Source organism: Peromyscus leucopus, chromosome 3 (assembly GCF_004664715.2).
Source record: "Peromyscus leucopus breed LL Stock chromosome 3, UCI_PerLeu_2.1, whole genome shotgun sequence".
NCBI classification, from domain to species: domain Eukaryota; kingdom Metazoa; phylum Chordata; class Mammalia; order Rodentia; family Cricetidae; genus Peromyscus; species Peromyscus leucopus.
This window is the reverse complement of record NC_051065.1, coordinates 99,322,104-99,343,742: the sequence shown is the minus strand read 5'-3', so window position 1 is coordinate 99,343,742 and position 21,639 is coordinate 99,322,104. Positions and strand designations below refer to the sequence as shown.

At 45.1% G+C, this 21,639-nt stretch overlaps 1 protein-coding gene across 3 annotated transcripts in view; it reads left to right on the top strand.

The window, feature by feature from the left end:
• Dguok (deoxyguanosine kinase) overlaps positions 1-21,639 on the top strand; it is a 29,449-nt gene continuing 7,810 nt past the window's right edge. Inside the window, exons 1-3 of one of the 3 annotated variants that reach the window (XM_028871314.2) lie at positions 1-217; positions 10,613-10,725; positions 18,141-18,328. In XM_028871314.2, the coding sequence (XP_028727147.1) occupies positions 76-217; positions 10,613-10,725; positions 18,141-18,328 (443 nt within the window). In that variant the 5' untranslated portion in view covers positions 1-75. Of the gene's footprint in view, positions 218-10,612; positions 10,726-16,288; positions 17,148-18,140; positions 18,329-21,639 lie in introns of those variants that run through there. The other 2 variants (XM_028871315.2, XM_037203832.1) reach the window with 2 other exon arrangements.

Sequence of the window (21,639 nt, the reverse complement as noted above, 5' to 3'; positions counted from 1 at the left end):
GGCGCGCCGCGAGCCGCACTACGGCAGGAGGAGGTGCCCTCGGCGGAAGTGCCCGCCTCGCTGAGCTTGAGTAGGATGGCCGCTGGTCGGTTCCTTCTGCGTCGACTCCGAGCGCCCTTCCGCTCCCTGCCTCAGAACGCGCTCATGGATGCGCCACGCGCCAGGGCCATGCACGACGGGGGCGGCCCCCGAAGGCTCTCCATCGAAGGCAACATCGGTAAGGGCCAGAAAGTGGCTTCCGAGCCTTGGCCTCCGCCGAGTAGGTGACTGACAGGCTGGGAAAGGAAGCTGGGCTCGGATCCTGCCCCAATCCGGCCCACTTCACCCCCCCTTCTGCTGCCACCACCCTACCTGCGTTTCTGCTTGTCAGGGTTTTTCTCCCACAGTGCACCGTGGGTTTTGATTTTGGGGACATTGGGCCTCAGAAGCCGCCTACCTACTCACCCATGGGCACGTCAAAGCCACGCAGGCTGCAGATAGCCCCGGAATTGTACTGGTTTACTGGCGTGTTTCTTTTGCGTCTAGAAATAGACGCTACAGTGTGCCATTTGTTTTCCTAAAATAGGATAACCAGATTTAGCAAAATAAAAATAAAAGTCCAGTTTACATAGAATTAAAGATAATTTTAGTGTGCCACATTCAGTATTCGGGACATACACTTAAAAATGGCCCATTGTTTATTTAGACTCAATTCTTAACAGATTCCATTTGCACTATTTTGCCATACTCCCATGTGAATTGCACTGTGAATTATTACGGTGTTTTTTGTTTTATTTTGAGACAGTCATTATGTAACCCTTACCTGACTTGGAACTTAACTATTTAGACCAAACTAGGCTCGAACTCAGAGATTTGCCTGCCTTTTGGAAAGATCTCACTTTTTAAGCTTAGAAATATGTTAACATTTTTTGTTACAAGTAACCCAGTATCTTAAATTGAAAAAAAAAAAAAGTAACATTGAAGCAAAACGGTTCAACTTAATGTTGCTGAATTCTGACCAGACCCTGATCCATAATGGGATCAGCAAGTATGGCGTGCTGAAGACAATCCAGCAACCAATAGTGTTACTCATTTTATTCATACAATAAATCACCCCTTTTGCACCTTCCCTGTGCCAGCACTGCTGTTAGCCCTGAAGATAGCAGCCTTGAACAGAACAAATAAAAATTCTCCACTCATGGAATTTGAATAGGGAGTGATACATAACTAAACTATAGAAATTAAGCAAGGTAGTAATGAGTGGGGTGGAGAGACGTCAGGGATGAGAGGTTGAGGATAATTGTTTTCTAAATAGAGTAATCAACAAATGCCTCACTGATGAGGTGATGTTTGATCAATAACCTGAACGATGTGAGAGAGTAAACCACGTGAGTAGCTGATGAACATTAGTCCAGGCAGAGCAAGTAGGAAAGCCTGGGGATCGAATGGTGTGTTCAGTGAATAGGAGGGAATTCCTTTCAGCTGAAGTAGAGGGAGCAAGGGAGGCAGTGGAAGGAGATGAGGTCAGGTAGATGAAGGATGACCAGGTTATATAGATCCCAAAAACTGTCGTGGGTTTTCCTCTGAGACAGAAGCCGTTCAATGGTTTGAGATGTTGAGGGACAAAGGCATCGCCGGTCCAATGCACTGAAAGTGGAAGATGTCGATTAGGAAACAATTGCAATAATAACAGGATAAGCTGGGCCCAGGTGAAGGTCACATTTTAAGGTAGGACCAACTGGACCTGGTGATAGATGAGGTGTGTAGTGTTAGAGGGGTCAGTGATGACCTCAGTCATTTTTATTTGGATAGCCTGGAAGACTTAGTTTTTTATTTTTTTTTTAAACATGTATTTGTTTGCTTACTTATTTTATCATCGTGGGGGATTATTAGATGGTTTGTGCACCAGCAGAATCAGATTTGAGCCATGTTTGCTCCTGAGCCTTCTTCTTCTTTTTTTTTTTTTTTTTTTTTTTAAAGATTATTTTATTTTTAGTTTTGTGTCTGTGTGTGAGTATGTGTATGTGAGTGCAGGTTCCCTCAGAGGCTTGGAGAGTTTTAGGTGTTTGTGAGCCACCAATATGGGTAGTGGGAACCAAATTCAGATCCTCTGGAAAAGCAGGAAGTACTCTTAACTGCTAAGCCATCTCTCCAGCCCAGACCATGTGTTTTGTTTTTGTTTTTTGCTCCTCCCCCCACTCCCAATCAGAATCTTGCTTATGTAGTTCAGGCTGGCCTTGAACTCCATGTGTAGCTCAAGCTGGCCTTGAACATACAGTAACTGGAATTATAGTTGTGAAATAGCACACCCAGCTCAGATTGTCTTAGATGGAGAAGTCTGGGAAGAACAGATGGTGTTACCGGTTTCAAGAGTTGTTTTTAAGGATGTTGGGTTTGCTGTATGGCTATTGGATAGCCAAGTAGAAGTTTTGAATATGCTGTTGGGTATGTGAGTAGAAGAGGCAGAGCTAGACAGAGAGATGATATTTAAAGCCAGAAGACTGTACTGAAGGGCAGGACTGAGTCCTGTAGTCTGAGGACCTTAAGAGATCAGGAAAATGAGGAATAGTGAGCAGAGGAGACTGAGAAGAGAAAGAAGGTCACTGAGGTAGGAGAAGGGGGAAAAGACAGTGACATCCCGGAAGCCAAGCAAAGATGTTCAAAGGGAGAGAATAGCGAATTGGGTAATACTGTTTGAGTGAAGATTAGCGTGATCTTGAACAGTTTCAGGAGTAGACTTGAAAGCCTGGTTGTCATAGATTCAAGGAGAATGAGAAGGTGAAGAATTGATTAGGTTTAAAACAACTGACATGTTTCCTAGAAGAACATGTCATGGGTTGGGAGCTGCAGTTGGAAGAGGGTTTGCACATTTTTTAGGTTTTTTTTTTTTTTTGTTTTTTTTTTTTTTTTTTTTTTTTTTTTGAGACAGGGTTTCTCTGTGTAGCCCGGCTGTCCTGGAACTCACTCTGTAGACCAGGCTAGCCTTGGATTCAGAGATCCATCTGCCTCTGCCTCCTGAGTGCTGGGATTAAAAGCATGAGCCACCACCGCCCAGGATTTTTTCTTTCTATGAAAGATTGAAACATGTTACGTTTATTTAAAAAATGGTCTAGTTACTAGAATGCATCTTTTTCACATTTTTAATTATGTTTATTTACTTTGTGTGTGTATGTTTGTGTGGAGGTTAGAGTACCAGCATTCATCTTTCCCTCTTCCTGTCTTTTAATGCAAAAGCTGCCTTACCCTCCTGATGCCATGATTTCCTCACCTTGATGGACTCAAACTGTGAGCCAGAATAAACCCACCCTTCCTTCCTTCCTTCCTTCCTTCCTTCCTTCCTTCCTTCCTTCCTTCCTTCCTTCTTACGTCGATTGCTCTGTCAGGTAGTTTGCTGCCACAGTGACAAGAAAGAGAGGTAGTGGCAGAACAGAGGTTTGCAGAGGATGACTGGCCAGATGTTGGTAAGCCTGTAGACACCAGTTTATCCTCTTGGCAGTAGTCGGCTGTCTGAGCTACTGGAGAGTTGAGATCAGTGTGTGCCGTAACCACATTAGTTTCTAGGAAAGAGACTGACCACAGTAAGTGAATGAGCAAATGTGTCATAACATGGACACGCTCTATGTCACATCTGTGGGAGTACGCACAGTGCGTTGTTTCTAGCTCATCCAGTGCACAAGTAGGTACATTGGAAAGGTCTGGAGTAATAAACTGTTTTCTACGACTGTTGTAGTTGAAGGAGGGAAGACGACATGGGCTTGCATAGAGAGAGAAATGACAGCTCAAAGGGCAGTCTGGAATTGAGATTGCCCGGACTTAGTGGCTGCTTAGAGGTTAGTCGAGGAGGAGGAGGATGCTCAGGTTTATAGTTTGGGTTGTGACTCAGGAAGCAGAGGATGAAGTGAAGGAAGAGATGTCCTGGGGAGGAAAGAGTGATACATTCTGTCTGAGGAATCTGTGAGGCACACCAAGGAGATCCTGAGCTGATTGACTATGTACCCAAAGTTCAGAGAGACTGGAGATGGGGCTAAGATGCCAGGCATGGGGCTGATGACAGGTGGGGTAAGTAAAGCCTTGGAGGTGATGCAGAGTGACCTGGGAGACTGCATCTGACTTGGCTTTAGTCAGCAATTGTTCCCATCACCACACACTCAGATGACATGTCCCACACAGAATTACTCATCCTGAGTGGGCTGGCAGAACTTCCTACCCATAACTGTTTGCACCTAAGTGCTATTGAGATTGTTCACATGTTCAGTACCTTCCCTGGGCTGGAGCCACCAGTGCCCTGTTTATTTTTGTGTAGCCTTGCCTTTGTGCCCATGAAGTGGTTGCCAGAGTCCCGTTCTATCACATCCATGTGGAAGTTAGTCATTGGTACACAGAGAAAAGGGGAAGGCTTCTGGTGTGATCCCGAAGCCAGGCGCTGTGTATGACTGCAGTTGCAAGTTTGACACCTAGAACTCCTGAAATCCAAACAAAATACCTAGCTGATCTTTTAGTTCTGTTCATCCATGGTATGTGTCACCCACTGTCTCCCGAAGTCCATTATTTTGTAACTACAAACCCCATTTGAAGTGCAGGTTGCCATATGAGATAACTATCAGTGGGTCATCTGAGCCCATCCCTGATTTTTTTCACTTTCAAAGACTTGCTGTGAGGGAGGAGACAGTAAATTTTTCCCGGTCTGGAGACTTGGGGGTAAGGCAGTAAGGCTTTGCTAAAGACATGTTTTTCCTGCATTTAGAACTAGGTGTTTTCAGCACACTGATGTGTCTTCTACTTGTATCAAATTTTTAAAAAGAGCAAAGAGTTCTGGTGGGGAAGAACCTACCTACTTCTAATACTGGATCTTGGATTCTCTTGTCTTTCTGTGAGTCACCTCATTCTTTTCCCCCCATTTCTATTCTTAGTACCTGGCAGGCACCCAGCCTGGGAAAGGAGGAAAGTGCAGTCTGTCTTCATAAAGCAGCTCCCAGCCTGGCTGGTGAGCAGGAAGAGGGAACAAATAATTACACTCTAATACCTTGGTAAACTAGAGCAGGCAGTAATTAACTGCCTAGGGATGGAGTGGAGCTGGAGAGAGTTCAAGGCGGCTGGCTTCAGAGAAAGTGGCCACCTTGGAGTCACAGGGCAGGCACAGTAGGGGAGGAGAGCAGCATCAACCTCTTCCTTTCTTGCATCATGCGCCAAGCTTTGAGGAACCTTTTTTTTTGCAAATAGTTTACCACGAGGGAAAAAAAAGAAACCAAATAAACTTACTAAGTTTCTTTAACTCTTGTTGCCTGATTTACTAAGTTTTCCCAAAATGCTTTTAGAACCTTTATGGTCCTGGGCTTAGTGTCAAAGTTGGAGTAGAGGCCTTAGTGTCAAAGTTGGAAAAGAGGAAGGTCCTTGAGGGCAGAGCTCACCCTGCTTCACTGCTTTAGCTGCAGTGCCTCTTAGGTGCTCTGAGCTGCTGCTGGATGAGTGCATACAGGTGCCCTTAGTAGGTGCTCTGAGCTGCTGCTGCTGGATGAATGCACACAGGTGCCCTTAGTAGGTGCTCTGAGCTGCTGCTGGATGAATGCACACAGGTGCTCTTAGTAGGTGCTCTGAGCTGCTGCTGGATGAGTGCACATAGAAGCGCAAGTGTGTCACATAAAGACTACATTTTCTTGGGAAGGAATTTTGTAATATGCTGGACATCTTATTTATATTTACTGCCATTAATTAACTTTAGTAAAGGCTTAAAATTGAATTTTTTATCCTCATGTTTTCCATCTTATTAAGGAAAAGAAAATGTCAGGTATGATGCACACTTTTAATCCCAGCACTCAGAGGCAGAGGCAGGCGGATTTCTGAGTTTGAGACCAGCCTGGTCTATAGAGCTAGTTCCAGGACAGCCAATGCTACACACAGAAACCCTGTCTGGAAACCCCTGCCCCCCCCCAAAAAAAAAAAAAAGAAAAGAAAAAGAAAAAGAAAGCAAGAAACTGCCCAGAGGTGATAGTGTATTTTAAAAGTTTTGAACATGAGATGCAAGTGTATAAAATTTAGAATGATAGAAAATATGGTATCTGGGGCATTAGGTCAGTTTCTGTCACTACTGTATCATAGCATAATTAAATATAGCAAGCATACAGTTTATAGAAAAGTTTGTGGGAAGGAAAAGCCATGACTTAGGAAAAGATGAGCAGTCACAGAAGAGCTCTGGTTTGTGGAAGGGGCAGTCCTAAAGTTAAAAACTCGTGTGTTGAAGTGATGAAATGCTCCCCATAGTCAGCACCGAGCATGCCAACAGCTAAGGCTCAAAAGGGGGACTGAGAGGTGGGACACAGTGGAACACAACAGCCATGGGGGTTCTACGTTGTGCTAAGTCCAAGATTAAAAAAAAATTATCTGAAGGGAGGCTGCTGTAGACATGGGTGTTCTTGTCATTAGCAAGCCTCTGTGGCAGTGGAGAACCAATCCCCACTGTGAAGCCTCTGAAAACACATTAAGACATTTGTCTTTAAAGATTTTGGGTTTTTTTTTATTTTTAATTATTTGTATGCAGGTGTGTCTGTGGGGTCACGTGTGCCTCCATGCAATACCTGTTGAGGCCAGAAGAGGGCATCATATCCCCCTGGAACTGAAGTTACAGACTGTTGTGAGCTGTCCAGTGTGGGTGCTAAGAACTGAACTCAGGTCCTCTGGAAGAGGCGTAGCTATTACAACACCGGAAGTTTACACCATCTCCAGGTTTTATTTAAATACCTTCCAGTATTGAAGTGATTATTCCACATGTGTGGATGGTACCTGGGCACAGCTCAGCTCTAATGGCATTCATTCAGTAAATGCTACTCCATAGTGAGTAACCCAGGCTCTCCCAGCCCTAGTAACATGTATTCATTGGCATCACTCGAGTTCTCAGTTCTGGCTGCCCTGAGATGAACTGACACTATCTGATCTCAGATAGGAAGTTGGTACTCCCCAACCTGCAGGTACAAGCAGGTCTGATGATCACTTAGTTCTGTCAGCAGAGCAGCTGCCTTCACCTTTTGGTTTTATTACTTTACTTTTTGTTTGCTTTGAGACAGTCTCACTTTGTAGCTGGGGCTGGCCTGGAGTATGCTCTGTAGCCCAGGCTGGCCTCCAGCTTGCAGTAGTTCTGCTCTCTCTTGAGCTCCCAGCTGCAGAGCTTACAGGTCAAGAGCCACAGTGCCTCCCTTTTTCATAGGATTTTAAATAGTTCTCGGGAGCTGGCAAGATGGCTCAGTGGGTAAAGGCACTTGCTGCCAAATCTGAGGCCATGAATTCAGTCCCCAGGGACTCAAATGGTGTAAGGAGAGAAACCACTCCTGCAAGATGTCCCCTTCCTCTACACACGTCATGGCACACGGAGTAAATATCATTTTAAATGTTTAAATAGCTTTTCAGCCTAAACATAAGGACCATCTTTTCAGACTTACTGAACAACCTACCCTCTAAATATTAGCTTCCTAGGCCACATATTTTAAGCTGATACGTTCTCAGGAACAGGCAGGTTTGAAAAATCTGCATCTCAATCAGTTGTTAACTCACCAACATATTAGGAATTGGGAACTCACTAGAGAAGTCACTCTTACTATAGGTGAGACATTGGACTTGGAAGAGGAAGAATTAAGTCACTGGCCTGGAGCTGCGAGGGAAGGGAAGGCATTTACTCACCTCTGTGTGGGTAGAGCAGAGGCAGAGCAAGATGAACAGGCAAAGTTGGGTGGAGGTGGGACAGAGAAGAGCGTGACTGCAAAGCTGTTTATACTCCTCCTGTGTTCTCAGAGGAGTGGGGTGCTGTGTGATGAATGCCACAGATTGATGTGTGGGCTCCTGCGCTGAGACATGCACTTCTGATCAGCCCCCCCACCCCATTCCATTTGGATTCTCCCTGAGAAGGACTGCTTTTGAGCTTCAGATCACTTCTGAAGGCTTCTTCTTTTCTTTTTCTTCTTCTTCTTCTTTCTTCTTCTTCTTCTTCTTCTTCTTCTTCTTCTTCTTCCTTCTTCAAGAGAGAGAGAGAGAGGGGGGGGAGAGTGTCTTAGTACATAACCTTGGCTGGCCTAGAACTCAGTATGTAGATCAGGTGGCCTCAAACTCTGCCTGCCTCCGCCTCCCAGGTGCTGGGATCAGAGGTGTGAACCACCACATGCAGACTGGTCTTTTTTGAGGGGAACTGAAATTAATGTTTTGTTTGTAGAGGCAGAATGTGAGGCTAGGTTTGGTTTTCTGTCCTAGCAAAGCCCCGTCCTCCACCTAGAGAAACAGTTGTCATTGTAGTGATGGGGTCATGTCTAGAACACCAGGCCACTCAGAAAGTATTGGCTAGCCCAGTTCAGAGGAATCAGTGTCAGCAAAGGCTTGGCACACAATGGGCCAAACCTTGAAAGCTGAGTAGGAATTGACCAGGAGTGGAGAGGGCATGCTCTAGCGAGTGGGAGAGCAGTACAGTCACACTTTTAGGAAAGATTCTGGTATGATGGGTTGCAAGGAGCTAGGGCCAGCAGGAAAGCTGAGGCATGAAAGGGTATAGGTAGGGGCCAGGTCCTATTGTGTTCAGACCATGCTTATAGGATTGGATTTTATCTAAAGGCAATATGGCAAGCGAGATGCTCAGCACATAAAGGCACCTAGACACCTGAGTTCAAGTCTCAGGACCCACATGAAAGGAAAGAACTCTCATAAATTGTCTTCTGACCATCACAAGTCCACCATTGTGTGTACAAATAAATAAATGTAATTTTAAACACCAAGGCTGGTGAGATGGCTTAGGAAGCAAATGTGCCTGCTATCAAGCCGATGGCCTAATTTTGATCCCCAGGACCCACATGAAGAGATCCAACTCCCACAAGTTGTCCTCTGATTTCCACATGCATGTCATGACTTGCCACCTCACCCCCAGGTGATGGATGGATATATATATATATGGATTTTGGTATTGAGACAGCATCTCATTATGTATCCAGGCTGACCTCATACTCACTGTCTAGCTCCAACTGGCCTCAAATACATGAACTTCCTGCCCCAGCATTCCTGAGTGCTGGGATTACAGAGATAGACCACCACATCCAGTCCTGACAGCATTTTAAGATGTACTTCACATGGAACACAGCAGCGGTGTGGAGGGTCCGTTGCAGAGAGCACAGCTGGAGTCGAAGAGGCAGGGGACCATACTGGTCCTGAGTGTAGAAGGACAAACAAGAAAAGGACAAACAAGGAAAAGTTAAGCAATACAGGCAAGTGGCCTTAGGGCCTCTGTAGTCCTGGCAGAGGAGGATGTCCTGACAGCAGTGGATGTCGCCCTTCTCTAAATCTGGAGGATGGGGAAGCTCCACATGGTGGGTTGGTGATGTGTTTATTTGGGGAATACAGACTTTGAGCTATGCCTGGGAGGTCCAGAAGGTTCTCTCTGCCTGGAACTCAGAACAGATGTGCTAGATGTAGGTGTAAATGGAAATAGATAGGGTCTTAGTGTTGTGGGACTAGGTTCCACCTCCTTGATATCACCCAGTTGGGCCACAATGAACTCTTCTGCCGACTTCCACTTCGGCCCATTCTTATACACCTTGTGGAGTGGCCTTTAAAGGGTGAGAAGGAGGGGTCAGAGAGAACATTTTATTGCTATTACAGGAGACCTGGGTTCAATTCCTAACACCCCCATGGCAGCTCACAATCATCTAGAACTCCAGTTCCAGGAGAGCTGACACCTTCTTCTGATCTGTGTGAGCACCAGGCCCGGGTGGTATACAGATACACATAGAAAAAAGTCAGTGGAAAGCTGCGAAGGATCTTGTTGGTTCCCTGCTGGAACCCATTGCTTCTGACTGAGAGGTCAGACCTGTGAGCCCTGTGCAGCCTGCGCCTCACCTGTCTGCCTGGCCATCCCCATCCTGGACTACTCTTCTCCCTCACTCCAGGTGCCGCATCCCTGCCGGCTGCTTCTGGGACTGCTGCCTTCCCTCCCTTGCCGTTCCGGACCTTGGTTCACACTGCTCCCATGTGGGTTATCCTTCACCCACCCTCTGCCTGGCTGACTGCTCATCTTTCGGGGCTTCTTTAAACGACATTTTCTTCAAAGGAGTCCTTTCCAACCTCCCGAGCTGCATCCGAGGCATTCTGCGTTTTCCCCTCTCAGCACAGCATGATTTATCAGTAGCTTCCTGTGTGTTTCCTTAGTGCCTGCTACCCATGTCCTCTGAGGATAAAATGCATCCAGGGTTTTATTACAGGCATACCCCAGTGCTTGACAATGCCAAGCACAAGTTAGCTCTCCATGAGCATTTGTTAGCTTGTAATGGCCTTTCCTTGACTTAGAGTTTCTACAGTCACCAGTTTCACCCACTTTTGAAGGGTCTACTGTCAACAGTTACTAAGTACCCTGCCTCTAGGAGGTTGGTTCATTAAAACTGCAGCTGAATCCTGAAAGCCATGGCTCCTCCCTGTTGCCTGTGCTCACTGTGGTAGCTGGTTAGCTGCCCATCCCATCACCAAGCTGACAGTGAGTCATATGGCTGCCAAGTTTTGAAGCTGGGAAAACTGGCCCTTGCTCCCATGAGATGGGCTCTCGTGGCAGAGGTTGGTGGTTGCCTCCTTCATCCGGATTTGGGAAGCATCCCAACACATGCCATTTGCATTGCAGCTGTGGGCAAATCCACCTTTGTGAAGCTACTCACGAATACTCACCCAGAGTGGCAAGTGGCTACAGAACCTGTAGCAGTATGGCAGAATATCCAAGCTGCTGACACCCAAAAAGTAAGTTTTTGGCTGTGGGGGGTAGTTGGCAGCCATGGACAAGCAGTCCAGTTGGAATAATTTAATTTGCTCTGAGGAGATGAAGTAGCCCAGCTTGTCTGTTAAAATAGCTTCATTCCAGAAAGCAGGCCGCAGAGGATATGACTTGTTTGAATGTGTTTAGTTTTGATTTGTGTGGCTTCTGTATGTCTGTGTAAGCACCCGCCTCCTGTCTTTGTGGTTTCCCAAGCATGCCCACCCATCCAGGCTCTGAAGATGAATGTTGTCATTCCTACCCTTAAGTATTTATATTGTTGCTATTGAGGGTGGCTGACAGGATTAATAGTCAATGAGGACGTCTTAGACTTGGGAAGGAACCTTACTGAGCAGCTGGTCACTCTTTGAGTCAATGAAGAGACAACAGTTCACATTTTTAAGGCACTGGTCTTAAAAATGTCTGCCAGGTCTCTTTCAGCCTGGTCTGACCCCACATTTCACTCATACCTCACGACTCAGCCCTAGCGTCAGGTCTGCTGCTTCTGCCAAAGCAAGGTTTGCTTTCAAGCCCTGCCACATCAGTGTGAGTAGGGAGGGTCAGTCTGGACAGAGCTCAGAAGAGCTGAAGGGGTAGCCAAGCGTGCTGCTGGCCTCGTGAGCTCCTGCAGGCACTGGGAATGTGTGAGTGACCGTCTTGTCTCAGCCACTAACTGTTGGTCAGTTCTTCATATGTTGAACCACATTGAACCCCTGTGACTTGAGCTCCTTGGTTCAGGTTCTTTTGCCTAGTGTACAGTTGAGGCTCAGGGCTTCCTCCTTCTTCTCAGACCTAATCTCTTGAGAACAACTCCAGGTTTCCTCCGGGCTGTTTTCCATCTTGAAGCCACTTTGTGTGCAAGATGCAGCGTGCAGTGTGTTTCTTTTCCACTCAGTTCACCAAGAGTGATTGCTCAGAGCCCAACAGGCACTCACCAGTGCTCTGTATGCTAGGAAACCACAGAGTGGGATCTGGGCGCCAGGCTGCGTTACTCCAGTCCAGAGCAATGCTGCCTGTGTGGCTGGCATGCTATGCTGACTGGGGTATGTTTTTCCAGTCATCTGTTTGTATGTTGTATGTATACAGATGTGTATTTGTAAAACTTTCCATTAGAAACAGATTTTATCTCTTTCTGAGTATGTCAGAAGCAAGTAGTGACATTTTAAAATACACTCACAAAATCTTTGCTACTCCGCCACTGAAGTCAAGGAGCTGAGTTCTCCACTCCTTGGTGCTTTTAAGCACTGATCCAGCTTTCCAGTCCTCTGTATTTGCTTATTTGCGACAGCCTTTGTAGCCTAGGCTACCTTGAACTCTTGGTCTCCCTGCTTTCACTTGCCAAGCACCAGGAGTATGACACAGACCATTTCACCCTGCACCACACCTGCTTTTCATGTGGGTTCTGGGAATCAAACTCAGGTCCTCACCCTTAGAAAGCAAACATGTTATCAACTGAGCCATTTCCCCAGTCTTCTTTTCCTTTTCTTTCTTTCTTTTCTAGGGCTGAGGATTAAACGCAGACCCTTCTACACCCTAGGCACTCTGCATTCTCGGTGATAACTGCTTTTTTACTTTTACTTAGTGGGCTGCCTGTTTGTCCCTTGATTTTTTTCTAGTGCTCTCTTGTGTTCTCTCTCTCTCTCTCTCTCTCTCTCCTCTCCTCTCTCTCCTCTCTCTCTCCCCTCCCTCTCTCCCTCCTTCCCCACCCCATCCCGATGTGCACATCAGTGAAGACTTTCCCCCTTGTTTTTGTGATAGGCTCTGTTCATCCACTGGCCCTGGCATTGCCTGTGCTCACTGTCTCTGCCTGCCATCTTGCCATAGGAACACTGGGTTTATAGACAGACATTACCGTGCTTCTGTGCCTGCTTGATGTAGTTCTGCATTCAAACTTAGTTCTCATGCTTGTGGGCCAAGCCCCAAGATCTTCTTTTTCCTGGTGTCTTTGTGAGCTCATTGTAGATAAATATATTAACTGAGATAAACAGCTGATACGTTTTTCTGCTAATACGCTTTTCTTTTAGTTTTATATACAGTATTTTTTTTTTTTTTATTTTACATGCATTGGTGTTTTGCCAATGTCTGTGAGGGTGACAGATCTCCTGGAACTGGAGTTTAAAGACAGTTGTGAGCCACTATGTGGGTGCTGGGAATAGAACTCTGGTCCTCTAGAAAAGCAGCCAGTGCTCTTAACCACTGAGCCATCTCTCCAGGCAAACTATATATGATATTTTATGATACTGTCTAGTGGGGAGTTTTTTGCTTCTTTTTCTTTTCAGGTGTGGGGAAAGGAAAGGTGTACATGGACCACAGCACATCTGTGGAGGTCAGAACAACTTAACCTGCTTTGCCATCTCACCAGCCCTTAGCTTAGTTTTTGTTGTTGTTGTTGTTATTGTTTTATTTTGGTTAGGTTTGGATTTTGGTTTTTCAAGACAGGATTTCTTTTTTTTTTTTTTTTTTTCGGATTTTTTGTGTAGCTTTGCTTTCTGAGTATTGGTTAGGTGGTCGACTCAAGATGCTGGTCTGCTGAGTGCTGGTTGGTGGCAAGGCAGACAGGATTTCTTCATGTAGCCCTGGCTGTCATGGAACTTGCTCTGTAGATCAGGCTGGCCTCAAACTCAGAGATCCACCTGCCTCTGCCTCCTGAGTGCTGGGATTAAAGGCGTGCTCTACCACCCATCTGGTTTAGTTTTTTTGTTTTTTTGTTTTATTTTTGTTTTTAGTTTGGGGTGTGAGTGTTGAGACAGGGTTTCTCTGTGTAGCCTTGGCTCTCCTGGAACTCACTTTGTAGACCAGACTGGCCTTGAACTCACAGAGATCCATCTGCCTCTGCCTTTGGAATGCTGGGATTAAAGGTGTGCGCCACCACTGCCCAGACAGGTTTAGTTTTTCTGTAGTCAAATTGGTTCATCTTTGCTTCACCAATTGTTGCCTTGGGTGTTAAAGGCTGCCTGTCTGCCTCCCTCCCCCACCTCTCTCTCTCTCTCTCTCTCTCTCTCTCCTCTCTCCTCTCTCTCTCTCTCTCACTGTGTGTGATACACATATGTGAGTGTGCACAGGCATGTGTGGCCAGAGCAGGATATTGAGTGTTTTCCTCTGTCACCCTCTGCTATATTGCCTTGGTACAGTGTCTCATTAAACTGAAGCTAGACTTTTCATCTGGGCTGTCTGGCCAGGATTTGAGTATCTGTCTCTAACCCCAAAAGCTTTGCTTTTTCCGTTGATACTGGGATTCCAAACACAAGTCCTCATGCTTTCAGAGCAAGCACTCTTACCCACTGAACCGTCTCCCCAGACCTGAAAGTTTTAGGTTTAGTTAGTTAGTGAAGGGGAAGAGCGCCATGGTACCTTTGGAGATCAGAGGACAACCTTCAGGAGTCAATATATATTGGTCCTGGGGATTGAATTTAGGTTGTCTGGCTTAGCAGCAGATTCCTTTACCCCCTGAGCCATCTTGGAGGCTCTGTTTTTTTGTTTTTATGACTCCAGTAGCTCAAGATTTTAAAAATAGCCTCCTGTATTTCTTTATGCTGTATCTGGCTTTAAAAGTTGTAAGACGGGCCTGGAGGATGGCTCAGAGGTTAAGAGCACAACTGCTCTTCCAGAGGTCCTGAGTTCAATTCCCAGCAACCACATTGTGGCTCACAACCATCTGTAATGAGATCTGGCGCCCTCCTCTGTATATATAATAAATAAATAAATCTTTAAAAAATAAATAAATAAAATAAAAGTTGTAAGATTTGCCAGGTGGTGGTGGCACACACCTTTAATCCCAGCACTCAGGAGGCAGAGGCAGGTGGGTCTCTGCGAGTCAGAGGCCAGCCTGGTCTACAGAGTGAGTTCCAGGACAGCCAGGACAACACAGAGAAACCCTGTAAGACTCTTAATTTTATGTGTATGGGCGTTTGCCTGTATGTATGTCTGTGTACCATATGCATGCTTGGTGCCCACAGAGGCCAGAAGAGGGCATTAGATCCTCTAGAACGGGAGTTACTGATGGTTGTGAGCTGCCATGTGGATGCTAGAAATAAAACCCAGGTCTACTGGACAGCAACAAGTGCTGTTAACCACTGAGCCATCTCTCCAGCCCCCATTTTATTTTTTTTAAGCAAATAGTTATCTGACTGGTCCAGTAGTGCTCTTATGTAGCTTATTCCTGAGTAGATATATACTGTATGGTTAATGATATTTATCCTCATTATCTGTCAAACTTCTATAGCTATTTTGACGGGAAGCAGTTGATTGTATTTGAATAGTGTGACTCAATTCTCATATGGAGTCCTTTGCCCAGGCTTCTAGACAATAGTTGTTGCCTCTAAGAAGAGTTTTCCAGTATTCATGACTCATCTCTGTCTTCCTGCTTGCTTTGGGTAGAGTTTGCAGAAGAGTATTAAATAACTGTAGGAGGGTGGTCATTATTCTTTCTGCCCTTGGTGAAGCTCCCTCTAATGTCAGTGTTCTGTCCTCTGTTACTCCCTATGGAAGGAGGCCCCTGCTGGTAATAGTACTGGGTGCTCACTTTTTATCAACAGCCAACGTTGATTTTCTTTGTAAGTCTTCTTAGCGTCCTTTACCATGAGACAATTATGGCTGCTGATGCTGCTTCTCCTTTTAAAGGTGGGGTCTTATGTGACCAGGCTGGTCTGGAATTTGCTTTGTAACCCTGGCTGGCCTCAAACTCACGTGGATCCTTCTGCCTCAGGCTTCCATGTGCCACCACAGCTGGCTTTGTCAACTTTTCAGAAAAATATTATATACATAAAGTTTGAGGTGATTCGTCAGTGGTAAGATGCCATTGTAGGACAGAATCTATTTAGACTTTTTAGGAAAAGGGAAATGTCTTAGGTTTAGTAATCATTGAAGATGTAGTGCAGATTCACATATATGGGAAAAATGATTGTTCCCTCTGAATTCTCATTTTGGGGGTCTGCTCTTTCTGTTAACTGTGAAACATGAATATTAACATTTGTGATTTTTTTTTTTATATTCCACCTGTCTTTCCTTGTAATTTCCCTTTGCATTTTTATTTATTATTTTATTTTATTTTTTAATTTTTTTTTTGGTTTTTTGAGACAGGGTTTCTCTGTGTAGCTTTGCGCCTTTCCTGGAAATCACTCTGTAGACCAGGCTGGCCTCGAACTCACAGAGATCCGCCTGCCTCTGCTTCCCAAGTGCTGGGATTAAAGGCGTGTGCCACCACCACTCGGCCCCTTTACGTTTTTAATTGGTTTTGCTTTACATTTGTAGATTTCAATACTGCTTCATTTCCCTTTTAAGTCTTTGTGGGATCTTCATTAATTTATTGGAATTAAAAGGAAAAACTTTTGTGTTTAATTTTTTCTTGAAACCATGCCTGTTCTTCCTTCTTTCTTTCCTCCTTCATTTTAAGGATTTTTTTATTATTATTTTAAATTATGTGTATGTGAGGGGGGTATGTACAGGTACACTCACACAAACATAGACATATATGCATACACAATTTTAAAATATATATTTATATATACTATATGAGATACAAAATTGTAGAATATATATATACACACCACACACACACACACACACACACACATATAGATGTATATCCTGCAGCTGAAAAGGAACAAGTCAGTCTCTGTGCTGAGAGAGCTATTGTCCAAAACAGGAAACAAAAACGAATGTCTCAACAAGAGTCAGATTGCCTCACTGATAAAATGAGAACAGGCTGTCAAAAACAAAAAGGTCAGAGGACAACCTTGGGTGTAGGTCCTCACCTCCATCTCAGTGGAGACAGCCTTGAGTTCACCGCTGCAGTGTGTGCCAGGCTGCTGGGCTGCTGGACTGCTGGGCTGCTGGCCCGGGGACCCTCCTGTCTCTGCCCTGCCCTGCTGTGCCTGCTACCGTGCCCGGACTTCTGTGGACTCTGGGGTGGAGCTGAGCTCTGTTTTACCCTTGCGAGTCAGTCACTCGACTCGCCCAGCCGTCTCCCCAGCCGTGTATTTTATACTTACTGTCCTGTTGACACATTTGAGCAATGTTCGCATTTCCTGTGAAGAGTCTGCTCGTCATTTACTTCCAAACTTAATGATTCTCTTTGCCAGAAACTTCTTTCCGTTCTTTACAGCGTAAATGACTGGACATTTGTCACATGCTTGGCCTTCTCGTCAGCTCTTTATATATCTTAGTCATCCACATTGTGAATTCCTTGAGTCCAGTTACTGTATCTTGTTCATCTTGATAGGAGAGGTGTTAGAATGAAGAACGTAGAGAGAGCCCGTTTGAGCCCCATTCCCTATTTATTCCCCCATGGGACCTTACACAAGTAAATTACTTAGCCTCTTAGTGGATTTCCCCTTTGTAAAATGCTTCTAACATTACTCACCTTGGGAAGCTGTTTGGAAGATGAAATAACAGTCCAGTGAACTCTGAAGTAAGTATTACTTCTTTTTTCTCTACGCCTTACAGCACCCAGGCCATGTAGTATACCTTGGCCACACAAGCCTTCAGTAGCAATGATTGAATGAATGAATGAATGAATGAATGAATGAATGATGAAGGGAAAAAGGAAATAAGATACAAGGTGCTTTGCTTAAAATTTATTTTTATAGCCTGGCAGTGGTGGGGCACACCTTTAATCCCAGCACTTGGGAGGCAGAGCCAGGCAGATCTCTGTGAGTTCGAGGCCATCCTGGTCTACAGAACGATTTCCAGGAAAGGCTCCAAAGCTACACAGAGAAACCCTGTCTCAAAAAACAAGCAAACAAACAAAAATTTACTTTTGCATTGAATCAGTAACTGAACCTAGAAAATATACCTGGGCTCCTGAGCGTCCACTACTTGTTCCACCTGAACATTCAGAATGGTATTTCAGATTGCATTTCACGGTTCCTACAATAAAGAAGGAACTAGACCTGGTTTGAACAAAGTGTGATCCTTCTATGAAAGACACAGAAGTTTGTTTAATTCATTGGTTATTTAGATTCTCAAATAAGCAATTGTTTTCTTTCTTACCTGCCTTGAAGTTTGAAAAATAATAGCAAATGAAATCTGAAGGTCAACATGGTATTAAAGTAGGAGAATTTGATTCAGAGGAGAAGTTGTAGGTGACAGTCAGTTAGTGCACCCCAAATAGACTCCACAAGTCCAGTCTTCGGTGTGTATGTGAATTGTCTGTGAGTTTTACTTTGCTCGCTCTGTTCCAGTAAATGTGTTGTGTCATCTCTCTCTGTCAGATTCTTACTACACAAGGTTGAACAGTCTTCCCTGCTTACATAGTTCAAACTAAGCTGGAAAAGCATACCTTTTTCATGTTTTCAGTGGAAGGACACAGCTGTGGTTATTTTTGACATTAAATATTGAATCTTCTTGAGGAAGAAAATAATACACCTTCTAGGAAATTGTCCTCTTCTGCATTCTCCCATAGGACAACACTTCCAAAGGTCATGGAAACTTGCTAGAAATGATGTACCGAGAGCCAGCGAGATGGTCCTATACATTCCAGACGGTTTCCTTTATGAGCCGTCTGAAAGTGCAGCTGGAGCCCCTTCCAGGGAGACTCCTACGGGCAGAGAAGTCCGTGCAAATCTTCGAGAGGTCTGTGTACAGTGACAGGTAAGACACCAACACTCTGCCAATCCCTAAGGGGTAAACGGGGAAGTGCTTTTAGTAAAGTCTAGCAGCCAGCTTGGGAAGTGTGTCCATCTGTTCTGGGAAAGCATGCTCATCCAGGCCTCAGGCTCCAGAGACCAGGCCATGGGCTCAGGCCACCAACAGACAAAGGCACAGGGTGTCTTGATCTGGTCATTGTGCAGAGTTTGAATTTGAATGACTTTGGTGGGAGAAAATGATCTGTCTTGAGCCCCATGACTCAAGATGGAACATTCTGTATCTTTGCCCGCCTCCATCACTGGAGACACTTGGTTACCCATTTAATTCCAAGTTAAGTAAGCTAGTTGCAGCTCTTACTGGAAAGCCTCCTGAAATTAAAAAATGAGAGTTTATGGGCTGGAGAGATGGCTAAGCAGTTAAAAACATTCCCTGTTTTTCCAGAGGACCCAGGTTCTATTCCCAGCACCTGTGTGGCTACTCACAACCATCAATAACTCTAGTTCCAGGGGATCTAACACCCTCTTCTGATCTCTGATGGCACCAGGCATACACATGATGCATATATAGACATGCAGGCAAAATACCATACACGTAAAATAAAACAATCATTTAATTTTTTTTAAAATGAGAGTTCAAGGCCATCGATATTGGCATACATCCCTTTTTTCTCAGCAGTTGGGAGGCAGAGGCAGGTTGATCTCTGTGACTTTGAGGCCAGCCTGGTCTACATAGTGAATTCTAAGTCAGACAGGCTACATAGTGAGACCCTGTCTCCAAAAAAGGAGGGGAGAGTTCATTTGTAAATCACATGACCATTCTGACTGCACTTCAGGATCACACCAGCTATGTGGAAGAAACAGTGCCGTGCCATCCTTCATTCCAGGGTCCGAGAGGAGTCTGCTCTTTAGAAAGCTAACTGTTCAGGTTATAGCTAGTTGGCTCCAGGTTCTAGTTCATTTCTACAGCACATGTGCCTCTCCTCTCCGGAGCTGTACCTCCCAGGCTAGGAAGCTGGCCCACTTGAACTACCTAGGCTGTTGGAGACATTCAGACTTGCTGTTTTGAATTCTAGCCTCTTAGTATGGAGGGCTTATGAGAATCCCCTCAGAGGGAAACAGACATGTTTTGTTAATTACAGGTGCTTTGCTGTTCGTTTAAAAAGAGTCCCAACTGCAGCCCTAGGTGGCCTAGAACTCAGGTTGACCTCATACCCATAAGTGATCCTCCCGCCTCTGCCTTCTGAGTATGGGGATTACTGGCGCATGCCACCAGATGCCTGGTAGAAATGAATTGTGAAGAACTATCTGGGTCTTGACATTTCCTCGTAAAGGAGTAGGCAGTTGGTTATACCGTGTGCCGTTACACCATAGAAGCTGCTTTCATTGAAGGGGGACATTTTCAGGTAGAAAGGATAACCTGTTATAAATCTAATCTCAAGAGTATTTAGACTTCATTCCTTTAAAAATGTATTTCAGGAACTGAGAGTATGACTCAGTGGTCCTTTTTGTGCCCAAGGCATGAGTTCAAGCCCCAGTGCCAAATGGGAAAAACTCATTCCTTTATTAGTTTGATCAGTATAGGTTTATTGACTATCTCCTGCACCAGGCTTTGCCCTAGGGCAACACCAGAGTCCTTAGTCCCTGTTCCAGTGAGGACACTCCTTCCCAAGGACTGCATACATGTTCACAAGTGTGTGTGTGTGTGGTGTCCAGAGGACAGTATTGCAGGGAGGAAGAAATGGAAGTGTTTTCTGGTTGAATTAATGAAAACACCAGTGTGGCTTTGGAACAGAGCTCAGGATTGCTAGGCCCTTCTGCCCTGTTCTGCCTGCGGCTCCCCACACGTCTCTGTGTTTAGCCCCCACTCCCCTTCTGCCCATTATCACCAGCTATGGAGAACAGGAAGTGCCCACCCCAGGAGAGGCAGAGGCTCCTGTTACAGGCTTGGTCATCTTTATTTGCAAGATAAAGCTTTTGTCTTTTAGCTGTCCTTGGAGAAGCTGGCAGCATTTTTCAAAACTTGAGTTATAAAAGTCACCTTCTTGTTGCCTTCAGAGAGCTGTAGCTGAAACAGTCTAGTCTGGGCAAGTTCACTTTTGGAGTTTGCAAATTAGCTTTTTCGTGGCCTAGGAAGAGCAGTTATAATGACTTAGGATTGTTGGTTACTGAGTGATCACCACCCTTCTGAGCACTTCACAGTTATGATATGTAATCATTCCCTCCCGTGGGCTGCGAGTCAGGTAGCTTTCCAAGGCAACATGGCTTAAGGAAGCTGCAGCTGGATCAGACCCTGCAGAGTCACTTAGAAAGCCACTCTCCTAAAGGTGACACAGCTTTGCAGTTTGCACTTCCTTGAGCCAGTCACAAGGGTTTTGTATTTCATTTCCCCAGAAGTGGCTAGTTGATGAGATTGCCTTAGAAACTGGAGTTCATTGTTGTGGATGTAAATTGTTTTTGTATCAAGCTTTAAGGGCCAAATTGACCCTTTGGAAGCCATGATTTCTGCAGCTATGATTTCTCAACTTGCCAGATCCTCCTTCTGTTGTGTAGTAAGCAAAGAGGGAAGTTAGTTTGATATCTCAGCTTTAGCCATATTTGATCTGATGGGAAGCTCAGCAGAGGAAGCTAGGCTCCTGTATGCTCTGTGTGCTTTTGGTATTGCCAAAGTCAGCTCCAGAGCTGATACCACAGGCCGGTGTCCCCCTGCTTCTCAGCTACAAAGCATAATGGCTCAGCAGCTGAGACTCAGATGCCCTCATTCTGAAATGCAGTGTGGAAGGGTGGCTTACCCTGCGTTCCCTCAGGTTTTGTCTGGAGTCTTGCTATAGTAATGAAGAAATCTGCAAGGTTCAGGTTCCCATGTACGTGTTGTGTGTCTTGACTAGATCCGTTTCTGGAGGCCCTTTCCTTGTTGTGGGCTGCTCCATCTGCGAGCTATAGTGTGGGCCTGTGACAGGTCAGTGCCTCTGTCATTGCAGTGCTGAGCAGGATGGATGCTGTAGACTGAGAACTCAGATTTCCAGGGCTGGAGAGACAGCTTAGCAGTTAAGAGCATTTGCTTCTCTTATAGAGGAGCCAATTTTCATTCCCAGCACCCACATCAACTGGCTCACAACTGCCTGTGAGTCTAACACAGAGAATCCAGTGCCCTCTTCTGGCCTCCACAAGCTCCCACATGCATGTACACAAACCCACACGAAGATATACACACACATAAATAATAAAATTTTTTTTCTTCAAAATAATTTGTATTTCCTAAGGGCTGCTGGGAGCTAGAATGGTTAAGTGATTTGGATAAACATGAACAAACCAGTT